General features: G+C 37.4%; 2 protein-coding genes across 4 annotated transcripts in view; both read left to right on the top strand.

The window, feature by feature from the left end:
* The window catches only part of LOC115233379, a 249668-nt gene extending 244948 nt beyond the window's left edge, over nt 1-4720 (top strand). For all 3 annotated transcript variants that reach the window (XM_029803754.1, XM_029803755.1, XM_029803756.1), the window contains exon 6: nt 3250-4720. In XM_029803754.1, coding sequence (XP_029659614.1) covers nt 3250-4496 — 1247 coding nt within the window. In that variant the 3' untranslated portion in view covers nt 4497-4720. The remainder of the gene's footprint in view (nt 1-3249) is intronic.
* Nucleotides 4721-4983: 263 nt separating this feature from the next.
* Nucleotides 4984-8334, top strand: LOC115233383 (lipase member H-A-like). The gene has a single exon (XM_029803763.1). The coding sequence runs from the start codon at nt 5238-5240 to the stop codon at nt 6411-6413; it is 1176 nt and encodes a 391-aa protein (XP_029659623.1). The 5' UTR covers nt 4984-5237; the 3' UTR covers nt 6414-8334.
* The last annotated feature ends 5300 nt before the right edge of the window (nt 8335-13634 follow it).

The raw sequence follows: 13634 nt of genomic DNA, 5'->3' as shown, positions 1-13634 counted from the left end.
AGCACACTTGATTATCTATATAAATAATACGATTAATATATGGAGAGAGAGAGAGAGAGAGAGAGAGAGAGAGAGAGAGAGAGAGAAAGAAACAATCAGTCTGTTTGTAAAGAAATCTTAATTATTAATTATTTTATATGTAACATATAATAATATATATAAAAGAAATATACTGAATTATTTAAATATAAAACTATTTATGCAAATATTATAAGATTTATTATATTGCGTTTCATTTTTTATAATAATATTGGGCGAAGAAATGATTAAAATATATAAAGATAATTAAAAATAATCAAAATTAAAATTCTGATATAACTAAAATTCTGCTATAAACAGATATATGCGTAAATTGTTGCAAAATTAATTATATTATTAATTTTTTTCAATTATGCGTTATAAGTTTGAATATAGTATGCCTCCTATTCGATGGATTCGTATTTTCGAGACATATTGAAATGCATACTGTTGTCTGTATATAGATGCATATTTTCCAGTACGAAACAAGACTGCCGATCTACATTTGGAGAATTTTTACGAGTGGTCGGATTATGTAGGAGGAACACGAATGAGAGAGCATTCGTCCTTCTTTTTTCCTTCTCTCTTAGTCTCGTACAGCTTATGCAAATAAGTTCATTTCGGGGCTTGGCTCGAAAGAAACTGTCGACGAAAAGTAGGACTTTATGTTTAAAGGGGATATCTAAATCATTCATGAAAATTATAATATATGATAAGCCTACGAAAAATAAGATTAGTCGCTCTTATTATTTAGACGTTCTAATTCCAATTTTTAAAAAATTATACATATATATATATATATATGTATTTAGAAGAAAATATTATTAAAATTAATAATATTAATAAAAATATTAATAACTTTAAACTATTATTTTTATATATTTTTTCTTTTTATTGAATTACTATAAACATTAAATCTAAAATCCATAATCTTAAAATTAATATATAAAATGAATAAAAATCATACCTAAATAATATTCTTACATTAATCTAAATTATATCTTTAAATATAAATTTAAATAAAAGAGATAAAACCGTTTACAGATACGGTTGTTTTTTTGGATCTGCTCTTTTCTTCTCTTAATTTCTGTATTGTTTAAAACTTAATAATGTATCCTTTAATTGGCGCAGCTTAATATTTGCTACCTCGACAAATATTAGCGTTATGCTTGGGAATAGATGCAACCGTTGAAACGCGGAGCGGTTTACTTAGCTAACGATCGATAATACTGATAATTACGTGGTTACGCATATAATTGGGACAGCTCGCGGTCGACCGTGACAACGAATGTAAAAATGTTTTTGACCACAATTAGTATTCACGTATGCGCCGCTCGCGAAAGTTTATTGATATGTTTATAGGCTGCATGCCAACTCGAACAAAATTTCACCTTCTCGCACGCATCGTCGGAACGGAAGTAACAAACAAATACTTTCACGAGCTCCTCTTCTCTGAAACGCGAGCGAATCCAACGTTTCGTATACCAAAACAATCGGTAATATTAAACTTTATTCGAGGTAAGGCATAAATGGCATTTATTTCGAGCTTTGCGATATTTGGTAGTACAATCGTGGCAATTATTGCGAACGAGTCCCGAGCTGTAACAGGAAGTTAGCGCATTATTCAAAGCAGCCTTCGATGCCATTGGAGTTAGTCACGCGATGCATAGCACGTGTTATCGGAGCGCGTCCGCAACGTAAATCAACGATATCAACTTCTAATTGCTAGATTCTCGCAATAAAAACTCCCAACTTTCTTTCATTGTTAAAATATTATCATGACGATAGAATGTGTTTCTTTTAGATTCATTTTTCATACTTGAAAATAAAAGAACAGAGGTGCTGATATATTTATTACTTCCAGTAATCTTTTTCCAAAAATCTTACACAGGGAGATATCGATTTATACACAAATTAAAGTATACAAATTTAATAAAAACGATAAAGTTTAGATATAAAAAATTAAAAATATAATTTTAGCCAGTCATCTTTTTCCAAAAATCTCAAAGAGATATCGATTTATATAAATTAAAGTATAAAAATTTAATAAAAACAATAAAGTTTAGATATAAAAAATTAAAGATATAATTTTAGCCAGTCATCTTTTTTCAGAAATCTCAGAGAGATATCGATTTATATAAATTAAAGTATAATAATTTAATAAAAATGATACAATTTTGATATAAAAAATTGAAGATATAATTTTAGCTACTCAATTCAATTTTCAATTTTATTAATAGATAAGAGTTTGAAAAGAGGTTCACTTATATATTATAATAAAAAGTTTCCTTCTCACGAATTTGATTGTATGTCAATATATCGTAAAATTCCGACAAGCGATGGTTAAGGAAACACTCGTATCTCGGAAATATCCAATTTGTCGTACAAAACACGAGTGCTATTACAGTTCACGTGCCGTTGCATCGTCTCCTATATTCGTCCACGAAATTAATCCTAACACGTCAATCGTGCATCCAAGCCTTTATCAATCGCTATCACCATTGCCATAGTCACTCCTCGAGTTGGTCTCTCGTCGCCTAGCTTCGCTGAGCACATTGTAACAATTGATTAGATTACTAATGCTTTATCTATCTCTCATATCGAGCACGATATCAACGACACCTTTAACGGATTAAAGTGTTTGTATTCCGCGAAATATGCCACGATTAGTGGATGCTCGGATACGTGCAAGTGAAAAAACACTACTCTTGCAGTGCGCTCTACTTCGTCATCGGTTCGACCTAACATGGAATTGCGTCGTTTTTTGCGCAGTGATGAGTGGTGAAAAGAATGTCGTGATTGTCCGAGAAAATGAAACGCAATTTTCTGGACTGATAACTCAAGTGCTCATTTTATATTAAATATCAAGTTTTATATATAAATTATCTTCTCAATTATCCTTAGATATTTCTATTCTTATCATTGCAAAAAATTGACATATCCTAAAAGAAACTGTTTCATATCAAATTATCATTTATTATCGCTATATTTGATTACAAAAATTTGGAAGACTTTTAATCGGCAATATGCTTCTTTTATAAAGTTAAAATCCCTCTCTTTTCCTCGACGTGCTGATTCTTTCAGAAGACCGTCAATTTTTCAATCATGTCGCTAAAAAGCACGATGTTCACTTTCCACGACTCACTTCCGCGTCCATCGCAACACATCAAATATTCTTGATAAAAAAAAAAGAAAAACAAAAACCTCGCCGCGTGTGTCGGTGCTCTTTAGGGATTCCAAGCTCGTCGAGGTTCGTCGAGTACGTGACGTCGCTCAATCGTTGCGGAGTTTCGCTTGCAACGATGAACCAATCGTTGCAGCGGCCAGTTCCCACCAGACAGTCGCCTGGAATCATTCACAGACGCTTCTTCGCGCGCTACCGTGGTCAAGGTGGAGCTCCTGACGGGTACGAGATGACGGTCGTCAACCGGAGCGGTTATCCGCCAATTTGGACGATTCTTATAATTCTCCTCGTGGTTTGCGAGTCTGCCATGTCCGCGAGCACGCAGACCTTCGTCGTGAGCAACACGTTGGACGACCAGCTCGGTAAAGACTACTTCGTGGGACCGTGTCTGGTAAACACCAATCAAACCTGTCCTGACGAGGAAGTGACGTTCTACCTTTACACAAGATTCAATCCGGAAGAGGGACAACAACTTCTAGTGAACGCTACGAGCTCGAATCTTGCCGATACCAATTTCGTGGCAGCAGCGCCCACGAAGATTATCGTTCACGGATACAATTCGGACATGCAACTGGGATATCTGGTGGATATCAGAAACGAGTACTTAAAGAGAGGCAAATATAATCTCATAGCGGTCGACTGGCATCGTCTGGCGACGGCGCCGTGTTATCCCATGGCCGTTCACAACGTGCCTCACGTGGGCGATTGTCTGGCGCAGCTGGTCGATCGTCTCAGAGACTACGGTGCCGCGGATATCCATATAATCGGTTTCAGCCTTGGCGCACACGTGCCAGCATTCGCGGCCAATGTGCTGCGTCCGTATCGGTTGCCAAGGATCACCGGCCTCGATCCGGCAATGCCGCTCTTCATCACCGTTAATAAGGATGAGAAACTCGACTCGAGCGACGCCGAATTTGTCGACGTGCTGCACACGAACGCCTTTATTCAGGGCAAGATCGAACCGAGCGGCCACATCGACTTTTACATGAACGGTGGAGTCAACCAGCCTGGATGCTGGGAGCATGGGAATCCATTCGGATGTAACCATCACAGAGCGGCCGAGTATTTCGCCGAGTCGATCAACTCGAAGATCGGTTTCTGGGGCTGGCCCTGTTACGGATTCGTGTCTTATCTGCTGGGTCTCTGCCCGCCAAAACATCCTGCGGTGCTGATGGGCGAGGATGTCAACAAGAGATATCGGGGTTTTCATCTGGTGAAGACGAAGGCGCAGAGCCCGTTCGCGGAGGGGATATTCACGGTAGAGGATCTTTACCAGCAGGATCTTTATCAGTGATTGCATGCGAGCAATGTCGACGGTTCTTCCTCGTGGAAAATGTTACGACGAGACCGCGAGAGATCCCGTATGCATTGATGAAACGCGAGGAAAGGGGCGTGAAAATGTAAGACTCTTCATATTAAGACGACGTCGCGTGTCGGGAAGATTGAGATATCTCGGTGATGTCAAGTACTTTGTCGAGAGAATATTGTAAGTGATCCAACATAATTTTGAAGCGAGCTCTGAATAAATTATCTTCTCATCTTCTCAATTATCCTTAGATATTTCTATTCTTATCATTGCAAAAAATTGACATATCCTAAAATAAACTGTTTCATATCAAATTATCACTTACGTACGAAATAAAAAATCATAAACGTGCGTAAAATTTGCATGAACAAACAATACTTATCGGATTGATAAAATCCATATTTTTATCGCTATATTTGATTATAAAAATTTGGAAGACTTTTAATCGGCAATATGCTTCTTTTATAAAGTTAAAATCCCTCTCTTTTCCTCGACGTGCTGATTCTTTCAGAAGACCGTCAATTTTTCAATCATGTCGCTAAAAAGCACGATGTTCACTTTCCACGACTCACTTCCGCGTCCATCGCAACACATCAAATATTCTTGATAAAAAAAAAAGAAAAACAAAAACCTCGCCGCGTGTGTCGGTGCTCTTTAGGGATTCCAAGCTCGTCGAGGTTCGTCGAGTACGTGACGTCGCTCAATCGTTGCGGAGTTTCGCTTGCAACGATGAACCAATCGTTGCAGCGGCCAGTTCCCACCAGACAGTCGCCTGGAATCATTCACAGACGCTTCTTCGCGCGCTACCGTGGTCAAGGTGGAGCTCCTGACGGGTACGAGATGACGGTCGTCAACCGGAGCGGTTATCCGCCAATTTGGACGATTCTTATAATTCTCCTCGTGGTTTGCGAGTCTGCCATGTCCGCGAGCACGCAGACCTTCGTCGTGAGCAACACGTTGGACGACCAGCTCGGTAAAGACTACTTCGTGGGACCGTGTCTGGTAAACACCAATCAAACCTGTCCTGACGAGGAAGTGACGTTCTACCTTTACACAAGATTCAATCCGGAAGAGGGACAACAACTTCTAGTGAACGCTACGAGCTCGAATCTTGCCGATACCAATTTCGTGGCAGCAGCGCCCACGAAGATTATCGTTCACGGATACAATTCGGACATGCAACTGGGATATCTGGTGGATATCAGAAACGAGTACTTAAAGAGAGGCAAATATAATCTCATAGCGGTCGACTGGCATCGTCTGGCGACGGCGCCGTGTTATCCCATGGCCGTTCACAACGTGCCTCACGTGGGCGATTGTCTGGCGCAGCTGGTCGATCGTCTCAGAGACTACGGTGCCGCGGATATCCATATAATCGGTTTCAGCCTTGGCGCACACGTGCCAGCATTCGCGGCCAATGTGCTGCGTCCGTATCGGTTGCCAAGGATCACCGGCCTCGATCCGGCAATGCCGCTCTTCATCACCGTTAATAAGGATGAGAAACTCGACTCGAGCGACGCCGAATTTGTCGACGTGCTGCACACGAACGCCTTTATTCAGGGCAAGATCGAACCGAGCGGCCACATCGACTTTTACATGAACGGTGGAGTCAACCAGCCTGGATGCTGGGAGCATGGAAATCCATTCGGATGTAACCATCACAGAGCGGCCGAGTATTTCGCCGAGTCGATCAACTCGAAGATCGGTTTCTGGGGCTGGCCCTGTTACGGATTCGTGTCTTATCTGCTGGGTCTCTGCCCGCCAAAACATCCTGCGGTGCTGATGGGCGAGGATGTCAACAAGAGATATCGGGGTTTTCATCTGGTGAAGACGAAGGCGCAGAGCCCGTTCGCGGAGGGGATATTCACGGTAGAGGATCTTTACCAGCAGGATCTTTATCAGTGATTGCATGCGAGCAATGTCGACGGTTCTTCCTCGTGGAAAATGTTACGACGAGACCGCGAGAGATCCCGTATGCATTGATGAAACGCGAGGAAAGGGGCGTGAAAATGTAAGACTCTTCATATTAAGACGACGTCGCGTGTCGGGAAGATTGAGATATCTCGGTGATGTCAAGTACTTTGTCGAGAGAATATTGTAAGTGATCCAACATAATTTTGAAGCGAGCTCTGAATATATAGAATACGTATATGTTCAAAATTCATTTTGAGAAAGATATTTAAATTATTACATAGTTACATATATGTCCAAAATTTTAAGTGGTTAGGTAATTTCTCTCAGTTAATTCACTTTTAAAAATAGCGAGTGATGATGATTTATTACAAGTAGACTTTAATATTTGGTTCAATGATTTTTTTATGACTTATCCAAGAGGAATGTGACAGAATGCTAAAGACGGTTACGGACTTTGTTGCGAGTTTTATTATTGTAGTCTCTTTAGATTAAATGAATGAAATCGACGAGTATTGAGCAAAAAAGTCTCAGGAGACCTTTCTTTGTCGATTTAGGAATATGTTACACAGTCTCGCGAATCTGATGCTGCGCGAGAAGGTCTAGTATGTCAAGGTCAGACAACTGCCGAGACCTGCTAATCGATATCTCACCAAACCGGAGAAATGGGGCGGACACGACTGCGACATATTCGCAAACCAAACAATTTCTTGTCGATCTCACGTCCTACGATGTTCAAATAAAAAGTACTTATAACCGCATCTATCCGTCTATCTGTCAATCTATCTATCTATCCATTTATCCGCCTATATAAACTGTTTCTCTCTTTTGACATATAATATTTTCACGGTATTGTCGAGCTTCAATATTGCCAAATTTGCAGGTTTCCCTAATAAAATCTTGCCCCTTTTTATATACATTATTTCATAATTATTTCTCAATAATTGGTAGATGCATGTCTTTTACATCATAAGATATATATGTATTTGATATATCTAATATTATTACCACATTACATAATACATGGATCTTGAAATTAAATGTGGATATACGGATAGTAACGCGATATATTGCGCAGAATTTTTTGTGCGAATCTTTTGTAATCTTATCTCTTTATTTGTACGTTCCTCGTCGAGAATGTATCAGAGTATTCGACATAAAGGAAATAGTGCTATACGGGAAGACCGGAAGCCTTATGGACTGATTCTGTTAGTTAGTTTCTCGAGAATCGATCTCAGGAGAATGAGACTTATTATCTGTGTATACTATGAAAGAGACAATTCCTGAGAGAGTTAAATATATCACACAAATAGTTTCTCGATTATTTTTACCTTAGTTTCATTTTTACAGAGGTATATTTGTTATATTTTTGTTAAATTTTTCGATATAAATATACAAGTCAATATTTAATTATTTTTGGCCAGTTAATGCATTATTTATAAGATATTTATTTGATATTTATAATCACATGATGATGCCATAATTAATATTTAATATTATTTTTATTTTGGCGAAAATAACTTTTAGAAGATAAAGAAAATTTTATTAATTATAATCTCACTAGTTTAGACTATTGAATTATTTGAAGATGTTATTCGAATAACTTTACTTTTAAATATTTTATTACATTTGATATATATTTTGTGAATATCAAAATTGACACGAGATATTAAATGAGTGAAAATTTGTTTAAACAACTTCTTATTTTGGCGTTTTATATTTTGCTAAAATTCTATAAACAGATATCCTTTGTAAGTACAAACCTTTAAGTTAACGAATCTCAATATGTATGCCCGTTATAAGAATGTATGCTTTTAATAGCAAGCATATAAATCTAAGCATTACACATACATGTATATACACATCCAATTATATACATATATCCAATAAAAAATAAATAAAATCTCATCAAATTTGAATTAGCGTGGTTTCTCAATCAACGCTTATTATTTGCTTTGATCATTGGCCTATTTAATTTTAAATCTTATTTAAAAAATCTCATTAAATTTTTGTATATGCATTCGTAAATACTTCTGTTTATTACGATATAATAATTATTCGAATTGTATACTTTATGATTATAATTTTAAATAGGATTAAATATCATTATAACTTTATCGCGTATACAATTATTCTTTTGGAAATAAACTGTATTTTTAAATTCTCGGCGAATTTAATTTGCCGCATTTCTACGGCTTTAATCATAACAGTTTGGACGATCCTGGAGTGCTTTTAATTTCCCGGGGAAACTGCTCGATATAAATTACGAAACGATATCACTGTGATCTTCTCCTCTCTCTTTCTCTTTTTCTGTCTGTGTATCCATGCGGCCATTGGTTAACCTCGTTTCCGGAGAATCCCTCGTATAATGTGATCCAATCAACTTAATCCGCAGTATCAAAGCATTCGAAATCCAAGCCGGCCTGATTCGAATGTTAATGAATGCGAGGAACATGTCCCAGGGGGAGGAGAAGGGAAATTCGCGCGATTGTATCCAAACAATTCGTTAGTAACTAACGAGACCCTCGTTACCAACTACGTGACGGCAAGAATGATTGAAGTAAAAAGCACGAGACGACAAGTAATTTCTCTCTCTCTCTCTTTCTCCTTTCTCTCTCTCTCTCTCTCTCTTTCGAGAGAGAGAGAGAGAGAGAGAGAAAGCTCAATCGTCATAGCTTAAAACTGAACGACAAATCCCGCATCCCAGCAACAGGTTGCGCCCGACACTAATTTGCGATTAAGCCGCGAGATCGTCGCCCCAATTAAGGCTCTTAAATTGACTTTGGATGAGTTTCTTCCGAATGCGAGATCGGCATGACCAGGTGACAAATCGGCACGCAATTTTGAGAATACGAGATTGTACAATCTTATGTTTTTCATAAAACAATTAATAAAAAATTTTTACATAAAAAAAAACATTTTTTTTGTGGCACAGACACAAGGACTACGCATTTAAATGCCTTCTCTGAAATGTTAGGGCAGCGTTTCCATCGACGAATCGAATTTTATTTTCATCGAACACATAAGGCGAGCGTCCTAAAAAGATTGAGATTGAATGAAATTGTCTGTCTCTTTTCCCACCCATGAACGGAAAAGCCAGCTGATTGTCATGGACGAGTTTCTTCCGAATGCAAGATTGGCGTGACCAAGTGACAAATCGGCACGCTATTTTGAGGATACAATCTTATATTTTTCCCAAAACAATTAGTAAACGATTTTTACATACAAAAAAACATTTTTTTTGTGGCACAGACACAAGGACTACGCATTTAAATGCCTTCTCTGAAATGTTAGGGCAGCGTTTCCATCGACGAATCGAATTTTATCCTTATCGAAAAATTGAGATTGAAATTGTCTGTCTCTTTTTCCATCCACGAACGGAAGAACCAGCTGATTATCATACTTTGCGAGCAAGCAACAGCGGTTGTATTAAAAGTTGCTTGAATAGTTGGGCGAACCGTTTCCTCGAGTACACAATTTAAACTTAGGCAGAGAAATGCGCATCCTTAACGGCCGCAATCCCGCATTCTCACCATCGCATCGGATCGTCGAAGAAAGGGTTGATGGAAAGGAGGACGCTGCTGCTTCGCGCTGGTCTCCTTGAGATGCGCAAGAATGCCAATCTCGGCGATAAAACGCGAAAAATCTTCGGGGAAAAATGTAGGGAAGAAGCGGGAAGAAATGGAGGTGGGAGAGGAAAAGGAAGGAAAACTTGTCGAAAATGCGCCGAATGTACGTGCAATACTTGCAGAGGCTGAATCACAATGAGCGGATGCTATTTTGTTATCTCGGCGCAGCGTAAAATGGAGATTAGATGAGAGAAACTTATTTCCACGGCTGGAAAGCTTTACAGCAATATTTTTCATTTGTAGAAAATATAAAAGAAAATAATTTTTAAAAAATCTTCAAACCCGACAGTACACATGTATGTATAAAAGAATGAGATAACAATAATATCATCTTAAACAATTTTTGAGAAAGATTTTATTTTTAAAAATAGCTTTACTGGAAACAATTTGTTTTCTTTTTTTCCGATCCACGTTTTAAGCGGAGGTATATTACGCGATACTGTGTCCAGCGATACACTCAACGTTGAGCGGTTGAGCGCAGAAAAAAACAAAAAAAAAAAAAAAAAAAAAAAATATAGGAGAAAAATCCTATGTAGTCCACTTTCCATGATTTACTCTGGTATCCCGCACACACACACACGCGCACACACGTACAGACAAATATGTTTCTCTTGGTCCGGGCGAATATATACGCGCGCTCTCGCAGGCGCAGTATCCGAGATAATTTGAATTCGCCGAGTGGAATATAATTTAATAAAACTTTACCGCGGAATTCGCATTAGCCACGCATTACCTTAGCTCTCCGCCTCGGTTGTTTACTTTACCCCGGGGTTATTTTCGTGAGCGGGCAAATTTCTTTCGTAAGATTTGCGAGAGTCACGATGTTATGTCTGACAGCATTTCAAGAGCTTGAGAATAATTTTCTCCCGGCCTTATCGAGTATATCTGCGTAAATAACTGCTGATTATAGCGTAAAATATATATCTCTAAAACTAAGAGATAAACGCGTGCAAATTCAAATAAATTTTCACATCGCAAAAGATATAAATTGTCCCTATATTTTATGTTCAAACATCGTCAAATGTTTTCCATATTTCTTTATATAGAGACAATCAAGTAACAATTATTGATAAAATTGTTTGAAATATTTGTCAATCAAATTGTCATTACAAAATTTATTGATGCTATTCAAACGCATGAAGCTTTCGTCTCTTCGTATATATAAAATTCGGTTCTCTATTAATTCTAGTACAATGAAATTGGATATACATCGATGGCATACTACATAGGGGCGATTTAATATAACAACCATATAGAGTTTCAAAATTGTTGAAAATCAACAATTTATATCCATTATCATCGAGGGCAATTCAATAACAATTTTTACAAACTGCGCATATATCGTCGCACTAAATAAATTTATGATTTAATGTATTAAGACGATAATGCGTGAATTAGCTAAGGCATAAGTAAATGTTGTGCAAAATAATCACCTTTGGGTGATCAATTATCGTTATTGCGGATATCGTTCGTGTATATGCGTGAATAATAATTATGCGACGTAATAATCATGTTGCAGTATAAGCTCATTATCGGCGAAAATCATTATCTGATACCTATCACATATTCCGTTTCTTCATCAGTAATTGTTATTCGATTACTGATAATATAAGCCCGATCTAAAAATGAATTTTCCTTCTCTTTCTTCTTTTTTGTTAATTCGCAATCGCGAACAAAAATAAATACAATCAATATTTTCAATTTTCTAATTTTGTAATGTTTAAAATTATATCAATATTGTTTGTGAACATCTTTTTATCCATTTATAAAATTAACAGCTAAAAATTTTCCATATTTTAATTTGAAATATTTTGAATTATATATTATCAGAAAAAAAAAAAAAAAATTTCATCATTTATTCACTACAGCTCGAAATAACTCGCTATTACATCGATTCGATTAAATCTTGAGACGTGATATTTCCGCTCATATATTTATAAAATGTGTGAAAAGAATTTATGTCACAGTTTCAGAGTTAAAATAACTACCCTTTTCTCTTTTTGTTTTGAGCCATGCTGCGAAAATTATTTTTATCAAAGTGACGTCTGTGCGACGAAATCTGAGAATTATGGCTATTACGTGACCCCAATTGCCGAGAAATCAATACGCCCGGTTATTCCGGAATAAACGTAACATTCTCTTGCCATTTTCGCGATGATCCGTTGTACGAGTATACCGTTATTACCGGGCGTCGTCGGTTTTGTTGGCGATTTCGCTAAAAGCCCTTTATAGCGCATATGGAGATTGCAAGGAGATCAGATCCCGGAAAACGTGATCATCCACCGACTACAGCCTCATGCATATTCCAAACTGCACTCGTCCGTCAGCTTGGAGAGCTCACTTTTGGCACTGTTGTATTCCAACTGCCACGTAACTTGCATCACGTGATTGCGCTCTGTGTATGCAGTCTCGGATGGCTGCTTAAGAGAACAGAACGCCATTCGGAAATCTAAAGTCGCCCTTTGCAAATGTTCAGTTTTGATGTTAGTGCAACTGTACACAAAGAATTTAATGTAAATCTTATGAAATTGGAAAACTGATAGCATTTTTTCTCAACATATTGCATTGACAGGAAAGAAATGTGTTCAATTAATTTTAATCTTATTAAACGTAGTAAGCTTCTCCCCTCTCCTAAGCTTCAAAATTTAGATTTGGTTCTATTTTAAATTATTGAATTGAAGTCTGGATTCGCATAAGTCTATACGTGACTTTGTTACGTAATGGGTCGTGTAAATTAAAAATAAAAATTAATACGAACGATAATACGCTTGATCAAATAAACTTTATCATTAATTGTCATAATACAACTTATCATAGCACGATTACTTCAGATTAATTATCAGATCGTACGTAAGTATATTTGTTTAAAAATTCCATATCGCGAGATAATGTTTAAACAACAAGAACACAAATTCGTCGACCGTAAAAAAATCCCTTCCTTCCAATTCCACGAAGCCATTTTCTCGGCTCCTCTACAGTTTCGTCGATCATAAATTTTTGACAAAATGACATTCTTTAGAGCTACGCCGGCCGTTTTTTTCGATACCTTGAAAAATGTCATCCGTTAACAGCGAATTTACGAAAAACGCCGACGTCGTCGAAGAGGCCAAAAAATGGCTCGCTCCCTTTATGGGTGAGATGGGAATTTCGTCGCGGAATGCACACTCTCTTCCCTGTGAGTGACATTTTGAATTAGGAGATATCGCGCGAAAATGCATAGAATGTCAGATAATAATTTTCACCGTAAATCTGCGCTTTTTATGTAAAATAATCAGGGATATTGCCACTGATATAAGAATATGGCTTGCGGCACAAACTCGTTCCTTTTATTTATGATATATTAACGTTATATAAAGGCAAAGTTACGAGAATCACAAAAATTCATCGCTTTAAACGCGGTACAGTACGCGGTAATAAATCCCCCTCTTTATATCGCGCCGTATTGATCGTCATTACAGGCGTTTAAAATTCAAGCTATGCAGCAAAAACGTATAATAGAGTAATATATCATAAGCTGCGCAACGTTTTCACAAAAATATGAGAAACGCATGCTATGCTGTATCCTCTGGCACATAATGTAACATAA

This window comes from Formica exsecta, unplaced genomic scaffold (assembly GCF_003651465.1).
Source record: "Formica exsecta isolate Colony F162 unplaced genomic scaffold, ASM365146v1 scaffold174, whole genome shotgun sequence".
NCBI lineage: Eukaryota > Metazoa > Arthropoda > Insecta > Hymenoptera > Formicidae > Formica > Formica exsecta.
This window is presented reverse-complemented; position numbering and strand designations above follow the sequence as displayed.

Coding starts and splice junctions, on each gene's coding strand:
- LOC115233383 (XM_029803763.1), top strand. CDS start 5,238: ATGAACCAATCGTTGCAGCGGCCAGTTCCCACCAGACAGTCGCCTGGA.